This window comes from Oryzias melastigma, linkage group LG11 (assembly GCF_002922805.2).
Source record: "Oryzias melastigma strain HK-1 linkage group LG11, ASM292280v2, whole genome shotgun sequence".
Classification (NCBI taxonomy): Eukaryota; Metazoa; Chordata; class Actinopteri; order Beloniformes; family Adrianichthyidae; genus Oryzias; species Oryzias melastigma.
This window is the reverse complement of record NC_050522.1, coordinates 26,204,111-26,219,299: the sequence shown is the minus strand read 5'-3', so window position 1 is coordinate 26,219,299 and position 15,189 is coordinate 26,204,111. Positions and strand designations below refer to the sequence as shown.

At 37.4% G+C, this 15,189-nt stretch overlaps 2 protein-coding genes across 5 annotated transcripts in view; both read left to right on the top strand.

The window, feature by feature from the left end:
- The window catches only part of LOC112162674 (histone-lysine N-methyltransferase SETDB1-B), a 7,335-nt gene extending 3,114 nt beyond the window's left edge, over positions 1-4,221 (top strand). For all 3 annotated transcript variants that reach the window (XM_024298542.2, XM_024298541.2, XM_024298544.2), the window contains exons 5-8: positions 871-1,072; positions 1,149-1,222; positions 3,505-3,695; positions 4,076-4,221. In XM_024298542.2, the coding sequence (XP_024154310.1) occupies positions 871-1,072; positions 1,149-1,222; positions 3,505-3,695; positions 4,076-4,186 (578 nt within the window). In that variant the 3' untranslated portion in view covers positions 4,187-4,221. The remainder of the gene's footprint in view (positions 1-870; positions 1,073-1,148; positions 1,223-3,504; positions 3,696-4,075) is intronic.
- A 3,750-nt stretch (positions 4,222-7,971) lies between these two features.
- On the top strand, positions 7,972-14,695 carry LOC112162631 (histone-lysine N-methyltransferase SETDB1-A). Of its 2 annotated transcripts, none has more exons than XM_024298464.2 (8): positions 7,972-8,178; positions 8,822-8,919; positions 9,006-9,599; positions 11,357-11,488; positions 12,978-13,170; positions 13,270-13,343; positions 14,001-14,191; positions 14,269-14,695. In XM_024298464.2, the coding sequence occupies exons 1-8, from the start codon at positions 8,009-8,011 to the stop codon at positions 14,371-14,373; spliced, it is 1,557 nt and encodes a 518-aa protein (XP_024154232.1). In that variant the 5' UTR covers positions 7,972-8,008; the 3' UTR covers positions 14,374-14,695. The 2 variants fall into 2 exon arrangements, with proteins under 2 accessions (XP_024154232.1, XP_024154230.1); XM_024298462.2 differs by having other exon boundaries at positions 8,822-8,925.
- Positions 14,696-15,189: the final 494 nt, after the last annotated feature.

Sequence of the window (15,189 nt, the reverse complement as noted above, 5' to 3'; positions counted from 1 at the left end):
AAGTCCAAGTCGAGTCTAAAGTCGCCAAATTCATGACTCGAGTCTGACTCGAGTCCAAGTCATGTGACTCGAGTCCCCACCTCTGCTGTAAACTGAATGTGGCTGTTAAAGACGCTGAAACTGATAGCTAGCTAAAAATGCTGCAGCCAAAAGCTTGTTAAAATATCACCTAAATGCCAAATTAGCCCCCCAAAAAATACTGGAAAAATGTTTAATTTTGCAAAAACGACTAGCATATTGTTGAACTATTAGCTAAACTGCAAATCAATCTAAAAAACTGGAAAATATCTAAATTAGCCAAAATAGCTAGCATAATGCAGAAATATTAGCTAAACTCCAAATTAGCCTAAAAAACTCGTAAAATGTCTAAATTAGCCAAAACGGCTAGCATGATGCTAAAATATTAGATGACTACAAATTAGTCCAAAAAATTTGAAAAATGTCAAATTTGCCAATATTTTAGCATTTTGTCTAAATTAGCCAAAAACAATTAGCATGTTGCTAAAATAAAGCTAAATTCCTAATTAGTACCCAGTAGTTGCTAAAACACTTCAAAGTGTGAATAGTGTCTTTAGCTAAAAGTTTGCAGATGTTCAAAAGTTTCAAAATGCACAAAGATTTTGGAGGATTTGAAGACTTTCTCATTAATTTCTTATGTACATATTTTGCTCAATATTTAAAAAACTATAAAGTTTATAAATACCAAAAGTACAACGAGCTGAACGTTTAGATACCAAGATTTCTGAAATCTCTGGTTTTTAACCTTGTTTTATAAACCTTTCTGAAGCAGTCACAGCCGTTTTCCCTTTAGTTTTCATGACCTTGAAGCATGAGGACCACCTGCTGAGTTCTGCTGTTTGTTTGATGCAGAGGATGGACGACTGAAATACCGAGTGAGCTTTGAAGAGAAAGGGAAGTGCGTGGTCTCCGGACACCACATCGCCTTCGACTCCCGGCCGAAGGTGGAGCAGTTGTGCGTGGGCGCCCGCGTGGTGGTGCGCTGTCAAAACAACAAGTTCCGGTTCCGGCCGGGAATCCTGGCCGAGCTCCCCAGCAGAAGGAACCAGTTCAGGTTCATGTTTGGAGAAAAAAAAACCTTCAGAACAGCTGGAAGCTGGACTCTGATGGTTTCCTGTGTTTGGTTTCAGGTTCCTGGTCTTCGTAGACGATCACACAGCGGTGTACGTGGGATTACCGCTGTTCCATTTGGTCTGCAGACCATGTAAGTTCAAACTTTTCATTTTTATGTCCTGGACTGAGAGACCAAATTCTTTTCACAGTTCTTTCTTTCTTTCTGCACCTTTGACCACTGGCACAAACTCAAAAACTAATTAAAATGTGTTTGATCAATCCTCACACACGCCACCAGTTTAAGTCTACAACCAAACTAAAGTTTCATTGATCTTTGACCTCAAGAAGAAGCAGCCATCGTGAATTTTCTAAAAATAAGTTTTATCTCCTCCTTGGGATTTCAATCAATCGCTTCCTAACTCCTCTTGTCTCTTTGGGAACCTACTTGGGGGGGGGGGGGATTTTTATTTTTAAACTAATTTTGCCAGCACTTAAAAGCAGTGTTCCCCTGTTGCTCACACATTTATCACTGGAATGTTGAGAAATTTGAATATATAAACGCTCAAGCTGAACAAAATAATGTAACATACGATATGACTTTACAGGAAATGTGGGCCTCCTTAGCAAAAAACCCACTGTTGCTAAGGAAATCCAAAAATTTACTTTTGCAAATTCTTCTAAAAATGACATAGATCTGTTTGTCACCTCCAGGTGACCAAAAAATAAAATGGTTTCTATGGAGATAACACCAACACAAAAGCTGCTGTTGTGATAAAATAGTTTTTTGTATAATGCGGCTCTGACAGGGCTAGCAGAGGGGGAGGGGCGTGTAGCAACATATCGACCAGTGAGGGCGGTTTCTGTTTGCGACTTTAATTTAATACTAAATCAAACGTTGACTGAAATCTGATGTTTCTTTATCATTTAGGTTCTATTTTTCTACTCTATAGCTAAAAAAATACTTAAGTGATTTTATTTCATAGTTTACAATTTAAGTTTTATTTAATTTGTGGTTTGTTTTTTTGCTTTCCTTTTTAGGAAAATTTGAAGTTGGTTGCTTTCCTTTAAAAAAAAAAAAAAAAATTTGCTAACAGATGAATTCAGAAGCCAAAAACGGCCTGACCCACTTATTTAACTGTTTTCTCATGATAATGAAATCCACTGTCTCGTTATCACAAGAAAATGAAGTCGATTTTCTTGTGATAAACTGCTTTGTTTCTTATGCAAAACAAAGCAGTTTGTCAGAGAAAATGTTGAACTCCAGAAGAACTGATCCAGTTATAGTTTATTAATTTAATAGTGTCGACATTTTTTTCTGAAAAACTTCTTTTTTTTCTGCAGATTGTATTAAAATGAAAAAAGTATTGTAGTGGACTGAGTTAGGTTGTTTGGGTTTGCTAATGTTCGGAGCTCAGTGAACGCACCACGCAGAGATGCTCAGCGGACCAGGGTTCTGTTATTCAATCTGTCGTTTAGGGTTTTAGAGAAATAAAGGGAAGGGGCTAGTGCATGAAAAGAAACTTAGACATTTGAGGAGCGTCAATCCATTACTAAACACATTTAAAAAATAAAATAAAAAAATACTTTTGGGGAGTGTTTTCTTTTGATCTTTTAGTTGTTAACCACAAAATAAAAAGACTCAAAACAGCTGAAGCCTCAGCATCTCAGTGTGGGAAAGGAAGAGAGGGATGCAACAGTATATTGTTTATTACCTCATTATCATGAGTAAACAAATTTCATTTTTATGTGATGGTGGATCTCATTTTCATGATAACGAGATCCACTATCTCATTATCATCATAATGAGATAGTGGATCTCATCACAAGAAAACAAAATTCATGTTTTTCATGGTAACGAGAAAGTGGATCTCTTTATCACTAGTAAACTAGATTTGTTTGGTTCCTGATATGAGATAATAGATACCCTTTTCACGGAAAACGAAATTTGTTCTTTCCATGATAATGAGATGGTGGATCTCATTATCCCTAGAAAGTTAAATTCGTTTTCATCATGATAACGAGATGATGGATCTTGTTATTCTGAGAAAACTAAATTCGAATTTTCATGATAATGAGATAGTGGATCTCTTCATGAGAAAACCATGTTTGCTTTCAAGATAATGAGAAAGTGGATCTCTTAATTACGAGAAAACTAAATTAGTTTTTTCATGATAATGAGACTTACTGTCTCATTATCATGAAAAAACTAATTTAGTTTTCCGTTGATAATGAGATAGTGGATCACAAAAAAAAACAAAAAAAAAAAACACCTTCATTTTCTTGTGATAATGACAGTGGCTGGAGAAAACGATCACCAAAGAAAGTGGGGCAGCCTCCATAGATGCAGTGAACCTCGTTCTGCTTTCTGGACGTTTTAAATCATTCTTGTAGAAAGTTCGACGACCTGAAGTGACCTCTCTGTTTGTGTGACAGTGGAGGATGTTTTGGACGACGTTCCTGACGGAGCTCACAGATGTTTCATGAAGCAGTACCTGAGAGACTGGCCGTATCCGCGCACGTTTAAGTACGCGCCCGGACAGCACTTCACGGTGGAGCTGAACGGTGTGATGCAGAGGTGCGAGGTGGCGGCCGTGGACTGCAGCTTGGTTCAGGTCGTTTTTCAGGTTGGTAGTGTTCTTTTTTTGTGTTTAGTTTGTTATGTTTCATGTCACCAGGATGAAGTAAAAATGCTCGTGTCGTTACATTATTCTTCACCTATTTTGTTTAATAATAAAGGAAAAAAACATGTCAATTCATTCAGATTTTTGAAACTTATGGGGGTTTTCCAAACAGAACTTTGGCAAAGTTAGAATCAACATTTTATGATTGTTGTCAGCAAATAAAAACTTTAAACAAGTAAGAAATATAAAACTAAAAGAAATCAAAAGATTGTTATGAACATTAGGAAAACATTCTGATTTTAGTTTAAGTCTGAAATATTTGATCATTATTCTTTATTTGTTAGTTTATTTATTAATTTTTTTAAACATTTTCTTTGTTTCAGGAAAGCCAGCGCAGAGAGTGGATCTACAGAGGCTCCATGAGACTCCAACACTTTGCACTTTTAGAACCACGATGGAAGGAAGACGATAATAATTCCTCTGACTCTGATTGAAAAAAAAAAAAGAAAACATGAACAATAATTTCAAATATTTAGTCTGTCAACTCAAAGATTTCAGTAATTGTAGCCCCGCCCCCAATGAAGAGGCCGTGTTAATTTATTGGTTCCTTTACAGCTCCGCTGTTGTCTTTGCACCTTTTTGAACTTTTATTTTACATCCATCCATCTTCTTCCGCTTCATCCGGACCGGGTTGTGGGGACAGCAGTCTAATCAAACATTCCCAGACTTCCCTCTCCCCGGCCACTTCCTCCAGCTCCTCTGGGGGACCCCGAGGCGTTCCCAGGCCAGCCAAGAAACATAGTCTCTCCAGCGTGTCCTGGGTCTTCCCCGGGGCCTCCGCCCTGTGGGACATCCCCGGAACACCTCTCCAGGGAGGCGTCCAGGAGGCATCCGGATCAGATGCCCGAGCCACCTCAACTGGATGTGGAGGAGAAGCGGCTCTACTCCGAGCTCTCTCCGGGTGACTGAGCTCCTCACCCTATCTCTAAGGGAGCGCCCAGCCGCTTGTAGTCGTACTTTTCTTTTCTTTTCCTAAAATGTGTTTTTTGGTCAAACTCGACTGGTGACATGCTGGGTGAGCCACACCTCCATGCAACAATGGCTGGGATAGGCTCCAGCAACAACCTGAAAGAGATTTAGCAGGTTTGGATGACGGATGGATTACTTTATATTTAAATGGAAATAATTTGCTTTTGTATAATCTGATTATTTTTATTTATATGGCACTTTTAATAACGTAACTTTCTGTTTCAAGCTTCCATGAGTATGAAAAATTTATTTGGTATTCGTTTTAAATTTTGTTTGAAATATTTAAATGTCATTTCTGTTCAAGTATGGATAAAGCTTACATATGATAAAGCTGTACAGTAGTTTGTTTCTATTGCAAAAAAAGAAAAAAAAAGCTTATGAATAACATGCAATATTGTACAACTAAACAGATCGAAAAAGGAAGGCGGAGCTGAAACGTGTGAATAAACGGGATGGAACGGAACATTTGGGTTTATTTACCTAAAAGCTGCTATTGAGGAATGTGGTCTTTTATTGAAATATCTGTGGTTTAAAACTAGAATCATCTGGCATGTATAGATTAATGACAAACAGCAATGTTACTTTTTCCTGTTTTTTTATTTTTGCCCAGTGGCACTTATTTTTAAAATATTTGTATTTTTAAGTAAGTTTTTGAAATTAAGACAGAGCTCAGTAGAAACACTTGTAATGACACTCCCGTCCAGAAGGGGGCGACAACCGGTCGGTTTACCTGCAGCTTATCAACTCAAACGAGAGAGCCTGCGAGAAGCCCCGCCCCCTGGCTGCAGCCTGCAGAGTGTCGCTCATCAGCCGTTGATGTTCAAATTTATGGCTCTTTGTTGTGGATTTTACTTCTTCGGAACTCTCCCACTTTTTAGAATAAGTTTTTTATTTAGCAAGTAAACCATAATTTCGTCGGTTAACTTTTGTGTTTTTAGGGGAAGATAACGTAAACATGAAGGGGTCTGTTTGTTTTTGAGTGGAGTGTCACCACATAAAGGAGACCCACGGAACTTTAAACAGACACATCAGGAGATAACCGACGGGTTTTCGGGCGCTAAAGCGTCACGTACTGCACGTACTGACCAGGTAAGAAGCTACAGGTGAGATCTCAGGGAGATGTAACTTTAACGTTGGAGAAAGTGTTTGATTGGCGACGGCTAAAACTATTTTAAGGCTTACTTTGTGAAAAGGGGCTTCAATTCGGAAGAAGGGATTGAAGATGTTGGCATCTTATGAAGGACATCGACGATCCAGATGCTAACGCACCGGAAAGAGCTGATGCTAGCCACCTTGTTGACAAACTTTTTATTTATTTATGAACAAACACATCACTACAGAACATTTATATATTTTAATACTAGGGATTTTTCTAATTAAAAAAATCTGCATTAGAGCTGGGCAAAATTGAAATATATATATATGTATATCACAATAAAAAATATTTATTATTGTAACGATATATATGTTATGCCACAATCAAGTATATTTTCCGTTATTCAGAGAATAACGGAAAATATACTTTAAAAATTACTTACTTTGGTAGATTTATTAATAGTCACAAATGAGAAAAAAAATCAAAGTGCACAACCAAGTTTCTTTTCATGTTTGCACAAAGGTTCAGCAATATACTAAAATAAATAAAAACGATAAAAGAGAAATGACACAATAGACACTTTTCTATCGCCCAGCACTAATCTGCATATGTATTTTAAGAATTCGTAATGATCTGCGTGGTAAAGTATCAATATCTGATTATAAACTGTAAACTGGATAATAATTAATGTAAAGAAAATGTTAAGGTGGAGCCGGAGTGGGATTATACAAGTTCGTTTCCACCCTCTCCCTTAAAAGCGATCTATCATTTGATGTCTAGTTATCCTGTGTCTGTAATATATCTTTGTATGGATGTAAACCTGATGATTGGACTGCAGCTGCATCAGTCAAGATCGGATGACTTAAAATAAATAAACCATTTCTAATCTGATCTAATCTAACATTTAACAAAGGTATAATTCTTGATATAGTTTACATATTCGGTCTTAAACTACAAAGTTCACATTGTAAACTTCATGGAATTACTGAAATGCTGAAAAATACAATTAAAAAGTATATAATTAAACTTGAAAGTGATACAAAAAATGTTAGAGAAAAAATGAAATGATTTTAACTTGAAAGTACAAATTTTAAACTTCAGGGGATTATTGAGATAAAAATAAATAAATACATTAGAAAAAAATAAAGGTATAAAACTTGAAAGAAATATAAAAAATTGAAAAATGAAAAAAGGTTCCAATTTATAAGTTAAGATTGTTAGCTTGAGGAAAAAGCCTAAAAGAAATATTGAAAATTTGAAGAAAAAAAAACTGAGAACAGTTTTAAATTTGATGGTAAACATTGTTTAAAACGTGAAAAATTCAATTTAACAATTGAAATATATATATATATATATATATATATATATATATATATATATATATATACATTACTTGAAGAGGAAAAAGGGAAAATTAGGAAACTGTTTTTTCCTTGAAAGTTCACGTTGTAAACTTAAAAGAAACATTTAAATTTTCTATAAAAATAAAATTGTACATTGAAAAACATCTTAAAGTCGAAATAAATATTTTTAAAAAAGAACATTTGTAAACACATGCAATCTTGAAAATATTAATAGTAAACTTGAAAGTAATTAAAATTTTTGAAATAAATTTGTACATTAAAAAATACAAGCGGGAAGACCCAGGACACGCTGGAGAGACTGTTTCTCTCCTGGCCTGGGAACGCCTCGGGGTCCAGAGGAGCTGGAGGAAGTGGTCGGGGAGAGGGAAGTCTGGGGGTCTTTGCTCGGACTGCTGCGCCCGCGACCCGGTCCGGATGAAAGGAAGAAGATGATGGATGGAAGTTAAACTTGAAAAAACGTTGAAAACAGTTTCAAACTCAAAAGTTTACAGTTAAACTTGAAGGAATTATTGAAAGTTTGATAAATAAAGTTGTAAATTTGAACAAAAAGACTTGAAATAAATCTAAAAATGTAGAAAAATACGTAATTTTTAAATTTGTATGAGGAAAAAACAAACCTTTAACCCTAAAACTGTTGGCAGATGAAAAATAAAGTTTATTTGTAACTCTTGTTTTATCATCTCTATCTTTGCTTTCAGATTCTGAACGTCTGTCTTCCTCTTTTCCAAGCCGACAGACGGACTTTATCGCATCTCATAAGATGCTAAATTAGGACCCCCCCTCTCCAAAGAGAACGTGTTTGTTTTTGACACTTTTCGTGTTGGATCATGGAGGGTGATGAGATGAGTATGGATGAAGAGGATCTCCAGACGTGGATCAGAGTCCAGGTAGGGAAGGCGGAGCTGATTCCTCCAACGGTCCTGCAGAAATACTACGAGCTTCACCGTCTGCTGGAAAAGAGGCAGAACCAGAGCATCCAGATGCTGCAGCTCTGCAGGTGAGTCTTCTCTAGGATGCGACTCCATCGGTCCGTCAAGGCGGGAGTGTGGAAGTCAATCACACGAGGGGCCAAAATCCTAAACACCCCTGAGGTCAAAGGTCAAGCAAGACATTTATAGAACACTCTAAAACTACATTTTTAAAACTTTAAAACCGTAACTTTTAACATAATTATGAGCTAGATATATAGCATTACCTGTGATAATGTTAATGTGAATGCTGGAAGCTGAATTTGGCTGCTGAAGATGCTGAAATTGATAGTTAAAAATGCTGAAAGTGATAGCTGAAATCACTGAAGCTGATATCCAGATAAAATGTAAGTTAAATGCCAAATTAGACTTAAAAAAAAAATAAAAAAATAAACTTAAGTTAGCCAAAACCGCTAGCATGTCGCTGAAAAAACAGCTTAACTTCGAAATAGACTAAATACCTGAAAAAAGCACAACTAGTCAAAACAGCTAGCATGTAGCTGAAATATTAGATACTAGATATGTAGCATTACCTGCAATGATGCTAGCGTGAATGCTGGAAGCTGAATTTGGCAGCTGATAGCTGAAGATGCTGAAATTGATAGCTAAAAATTCTGAAGCAGAAAACTCTGCAGTTAATGGTTTAAAATTCTGAATATTGCTGTCCTTCAGGTCTCTAACGGCCTGTGAGAACATAGTGACGGAGCTGTATGCTGGACTTGGATGGGACTACGAGGATTCGGATTCCAGTGAAGGGAACAAACCTCCAGGTGATGGTGGGAAACTGTGTTTAGCTCGTTATAGTGACGTTCTGTTTTATAAGCTGATGATAAAATCAACTTTTTTCCTTTTTTAGGAGTCACTCCTCCGTCGTCCGTTTGCTCAGAGAATGTTTCGCCTCCTGGAGGTCAAACCCCTCATTCACCGAAAACTCAAAACACATCTGATGATCCAAAACGTCCCGTCATTCCAGGCAAAAAGGCCGTTGTTGTTCTAAGGAGGCTGAGCAGGTCGGAGCTCGTCAAGTTTGTTCAGACTCAGAATCTGTCGGCGCTTCAGAACGGGGAACGTGACCGGGAGTCGGAGGAGGACTCTCCCGTCACCGATTCTATAACTCGGAAGAAGAGAAAACTCCATCATAGGAACCAGAAACTGAAGGAGGGAACCGGGCAAAGAAACCGAACAGATGCGGTTGATAAGACCGGAACCTCCAGACCGGCGGGCCGGAGTCCAGAGAGCGCCAGCAGGGATGTTCGGAAGAGCTCGTCATCCAGAGTCGGCCTCAGCACCGATGCTGAGAGCAGCGCCAAGAAACAACGCCGGCCGGAGACGGCTAAAACAGCAGCACCTCCGTCCAAACCGGAAAACGCCATGAAACCGGCGGCGAGCGCGGAGAAGACGCTGGCAGGAGGAGAGGAGAAAATGAAGGAGCAGGCGGCAAACAAGAGCGGTAACGGTTCAACCTATTATCCTAATCACTGAATAATATTATTAATAGAGCTATTGTTATCTTTTTTACATCAGCATTTTGGTAATTAAGGTGTCACATCTGATCATTTTTTAGCACCTTAACAGTGGAGAGGCTAGCAGGAAATCAAACTGCATTGTATGTCGTATTTATTTTCCTTTGCTGCCCCTAGTGGCCGAATTCTGCATTGCGTCCATTTCCTTTAAGAACCATAACTAGCTAAAAGAATGGGCTAGAAACTTGTTCTTTTTTTTAACATCCTTATGTTTTGTACTTTTCATGACTGGGTCAGATTAAATGAGCCAGCGATGTTTGACACCCCTGACTTGATTATTCCATTGGTCAGAACAACCATTCTTGTTCTGATTGCTTTTTTTAATTATATTTTTTCTTTATCGCAAGTTATTTCAGTTATAAACAAACCAATCAGATATCTCAGTTAAAGCATGTGGTGTCCACTAGCCCCACCTCCAACGTTTGATTGACACATTCTCCCGAGCCACTCTCGGTGGAAGGGGTGTGGCCTTTCAACAAGCACACTCCTGATCAGCGAGAGTGGTTGCTATGGAAAGGATAACGGACCAATCACAGCTCACTAAAGTCGTCTGGCTACACATTCTCACTCTCAAAAAAAAGAAACTTAGGTTGGACAAAACCACTAGCATGTAGCTGAAAAACCTAGTTAGAAAATAGCCTAAAAAAACTTTTGAAAAAGCCTAAATTAGCCAAAACAGCTAGCATGTAGCTGAAATACTAGCTTAACTCCAACATAGCCTAAAATACAAAAAAGCCAAAACAGCTAGCATGTAGCTAAAATATTAGCTAAACTTCAAAACAGCCTAAAAAATCTCAGTAAATGCCAAAATAGTCCAAAAAGCTTTTTGGTCCGGGCCCCTCTACGCCCCTCTTTGTCGTTTTGGGTGTCCCCAGCTTTTTAATGCGCGTGCTGTTCCCATTAAATCGGGGGTCCCCAACCCTCAGAGCGGCACCGGACCAGTTAGCAGATGCAGAACCAGTTCTGGGTTAGGTTAGCGTCCTGCGTCCCGAGGGTTGGGGACCCTGATTAGCGTATTCATTTTCTCCCTGTCTGTGGACCGGTACCGGTTTGTATCCTGGAGGTTGAGGACCCCTGATTTAATGGAAACGGTCAACACCTCAATAAAAGACGAGTTGGGTAACTCCAGAACTGGTTAAAAAGTGACGCAGAGACGGGCTGAACGATACGTGTTGTTAATAGTGAGAATGAGTTGTCTGGTTCCAACATGGCGGCATCCGTATCCCAGAAAAATGGCGTCTGAATTGACTTCATGTTGTTGGAACTGATAGTGAGGCATTTTCTATGGGTGATGTCACAGATGCTCTGTCCATCTCTATATACTGTCAATGGCTTTTACCCTTAAAGACATAAAACAACAAAACTTCTTACATTTTTTTTTTTTGCTGAAAAGAAAAACAAAATAAAAAAGAGGTTAAAAAAAAAACTACAAATCACTTCAGATGGAGATTTTTTTTTTTATTTTCTAAGTGTTTTTTGATATTTTTCCAGAGTTTGTTCCATAAAAAATAATAATCTAACATGCATTTAAAGTTTAGATGTCCTGCAGCCTTTCCTGACTTCTGGTTTTTCTCTGACCTCCCCCAGTCCTTAAATGTGACGTTAGCCTCAGAGAGACCCGATTCCTTCTGATTCCTTCTGATTCGCTCTGATTCGCTCTGAACTGTGTTCTTCTGGACGGCAGGAGTGACCTCTGCAGGAACCAAGGCTCCAGCCAAGACGCCGCTGGAGGAGCCGGCGCCAAACATGAGAGTCATAGCGAGAAAGACGGAGCTGCAGTGGAAGCTGGGAAAAATTATAGAGTTAGTGACCAAGGGTAAGAGCGGAAACTGTGTTTTATGTTTTTAGATTCTTATTTAAATGTTGGACGACTGTTCAAAAACATGAATCCAACAAGCGCTTGGTAATAGTGAAAATGAGGACTCAAACTAACCAACAATAATCCAAAATGGAGGACAGAGGAACGGGAGTTTAAAAAGATAAACTGATAAACATCTAAGAAAGATGATAAATCCGGCTGAGCGGGTTATTTGGGCTCACTGTGGATGTTCCTCCCTGTTGTGTCCTCCCTGTTCCTCCCTGCAGGACGTCTGACTCCCACGAGGTTTTCTTGAACCGCTCCAAATATCTTTTGATCTGTTTTCAAATTGTTACCGATGGTCTTTTGATTATGATGTTTTAGCCAAAATTTCCAAACCTGAGTTGTTTTCTAGAACATAGTTCCTGCAGAGCAGCAGAAGTTCAAAACCTGAACATTGTCCCCTATTGCTGAGAGTTCTCTGTTTACATTTTAAAATTCTACACAATTTTTCAAGAAGTTTTTCAAATTCTTTTTAGCATTTTCTGCTAATTAAACAAGCCTCGTATCAAAATATTTAGCATGTTCTGGACATTTCTGCTTGTACCTTTGATATTCATATTTTTTCGCTTACATTTTTTTTGCAATTTTTCTGATATTTTTTCACAAAGATTTTAAATTTTTGTTCACTTTGAAAATTCAGCAAGTTTGACATAAAAATGTTCAGTGTGTTCAGAACATTCCTGCTTGTACTTTTGGTATTTATTTCTTTTACGCATTTTAAAATTTTACATAATTTACATAAAGTTCTTTAAATATTTTTTTTGTACTTTCTGCAAATTATGAAAGATTGTATTAAATCATTTATGACATTCAGGCTTTTACTTTTCGTATTCCACCTTCTACGCATTTAGAATTTTTCACAATTTTTGCAATTCTTCAAAATCTTTGAAACTTGTGCAAGTCTGGTATCAAAACGTTCTGGACTTTCATGCTTGTACTTTCGGTATTCATACCTTTGAGGAATTTTTTAATTTTTAGTAATTTTTGCGGTCTTTTTCTCATAACTTAAAAGTCTTTGAAACTTCTGCAAGTTTGGTATCAAAACGCTCAGCACGTTAAGAACATTCCTGCTTGTACTTTTGGTATTCATTTCTTTCACGCATTTTAAAATTTTATGTAATTTTTGTGATTTTTCAAGAAGTTCTTGAATTTTTTTTGTTGCACTTTCTTCAAATTATGAAAGATTTGTATTAAATCGTTTGGGACATTCATGCTTTTACTTTCCGTATTCCACCTTTTACATATTTTTTAATTTTTTAATTTTTCAAAATCTTTGAAACTTATGCAGGTCTGGTATCAAAACGCTCAGCACGTTCAGGACATTCCTGAGTTAAGTCAATGGCTTCAGCATCTTCAGTGAAAAACATTCAGCAAGAAGCATTCTCACGAGCATGATCTCAGGTCATCCATCCGTCCTCGTTGGTATTTTGTTTTCCTGTTGCAGGTGACGGCAGGGTGAAATACAAGATCAATTTTGACAAAAAGGGGAAGAGCCTGGTGTCTGGTCACCACATCGCCTATGAATCCCGGGCAAAGGTCGACCAGCTGGACATCGGCACCCGCGTGGTGGTCCACCGAGGCGAGGAATACCTCCCAGGGATCCTCGGTGAGATCCCCTCCAGAAAGAATCGAATGAGGTGTGCGTTTTTATCGATAACACTTTATTATTCTATAGCACATAAATATAATTTGTTTTGAGATGTGAATGTTTTTTAAGGAATGTTTTCATCTTTTAGATTCCTGGTTTTCACTGACGACGGTGCAGCGGTTTATGTCGGATTGCCTTTACTGCACATCGTGTGCAGACAATGTACGTTTAAAATGTTTTCATTTTCACAAAAAAATATTCAGATATTTATTTAGATCAGGAGTCTCGAACTCGATCACATAAGAGGCCAAAATCCAAAACAGACCTGAGTTCGCGGGCTGAACTGGATAAACATTTATTCAACACTCTAATACTACATTTCTAAAACTTGAAAACTGTAACTTTTTACCATAATCATGAACCAGATATATATCATTACCTGTGATAATGCCAGTGTGAATGCTGGAAGATGGATTTGGCCGCTGAAGATGCTGGTGTTGATAGCTGAAGAAGGCAGCGGAAATATTAGCTCAACTCCAAATTAGCCTAAAAAAAATGAAAAAACATAAATTAGCCAAAACAGCTAGCATGTAGCTGAAATATTAGCCTAAAAAAACTATAAATAAATAAATCTTAAGTTAGCCAAAATAGCTTAAAAGACTTCAATAATTGCCAAAATAGTCCAAAAAGCTATCAGAATTTATTATAACTTTCAACTTTACTACACTCTGACTCCATATAATATAAAGTAACGACTAATCGACTATTAAATTAGTCGTTGACTATTTTAATAGTCGATTAGTCGTAGATTAGTTGACTAATCGTGGCATCCCTACATAACATCAATAAAAAAACTTTATTGTCCCGTTCCCGTGACAGTGAAAGACCCCTTGGAGGACATCCAGGATGACAGGCACCGGTCTTTCATAAAGCAGTACCTGAAGGAGTGGCCGTACCCCCCCCAGAGCCGGTACAAAGAGGGGCAGGTCCTGAAGGTGGAGCGTCAGGGAACCATGCAGAACTGTGAGGTTCTGCTCGTCGACAGCAGCTTGATAAAAGTCGTTTTCCAGGTTAGGACCTCCTCCTTAAGTTGGTACTTTAGTGCGTTTGTCTTTTTGTGAGCGTTTGTGGTTGTCGTCTCTCCCAGAGTGACCAGCACACGGAGTGGATCTTCAGAGGCTCCTTACGAATAGAAAACATTCTGAAGCTGAGGGGCTGGTTGCTGCCCAAAGAGGGCAAAGACGAGAAGTGAACGCTTGACCTGAAATGAACTGTTTCCATGAGAATCTGCCTGTGAAGTTATTTAATAAAATAAGTTTCTGAAGGAGGACATTTATTGTGAAAGGACGGAATGAGGAACTTCCTTTTGACCTGTTTGATGGCGTTCCTCTGGTCTACGGGACGTTTCTTCAGTTTTTTTAGTCTCTTGAAGAAAAACCTGCTTCTTAAGTATTACACTGTGGACATCCAAGTAGCTGGAAACCACCAAAGCATTTTTTTTTTTTGTGCATTTGTAAAAACGGAATGTTTATTGTAATGTAGATTTTAGTTTTAATAAACCTTCTGTATTTTTATGCTTGTTACTTTTTTATGTTTTGCCACAAATGTGATTATAAGGAAAACATCAGCTGTTGATCAATGAAAATTCATAAATATGAAGAATACATTCTAATATTGTACAATTATTATCTAAAAGTATCTGCAATTCTCTCTGGATTTGCTATAATAATTTCATATTTTGAAATTTGAAATGTTCTGTTAATAGTAAACCAGCCGTTCTTATTAGAATTATTTATAAAAGTTTCTGGTCTATAATTGATTTGTTTTTACCAAAACAAAGAATACATTGTAAAATATTTAATTATTTTTTTATTCTATTAATGAAAACTCATTTTGATTTTAATAGAAAACTTTTCAAATCGATTCATGATTTGATTTAAGCTAAACATATTCTTTAATTGTATTTATTTTTAAACCAATTTAGTTGGAAAACAGTCTATATACAAATAAAAACTGAGCAGAGATGAAACTTTATTTGATTAAAACGATTCATTCTTATTTTATATCT

Bases quoted from the DNA above. Each gene is read 5' to 3' on its own strand.
- LOC112162631 (XM_024298462.2), top strand. From the start codon at position 8,009: ATGGAGGGTGATGAGATGAGTATGGATGAAGAGGATCTCCAGACGTGG. The intron at 8,926-9,005 runs GTGGGAAACTGT...TTCCTTTTTTAG, and splicing joins GAACAAACCTCCAGGTGATG to GAGTCACTCCTCCGTCGTCC. The intron at 11,489-12,977 runs GTAAGAGCGGAA...TTCCTGTTGCAG, and splicing joins TATAGAGTTAGTGACCAAGG to GTGACGGCAGGGTGAAATAC.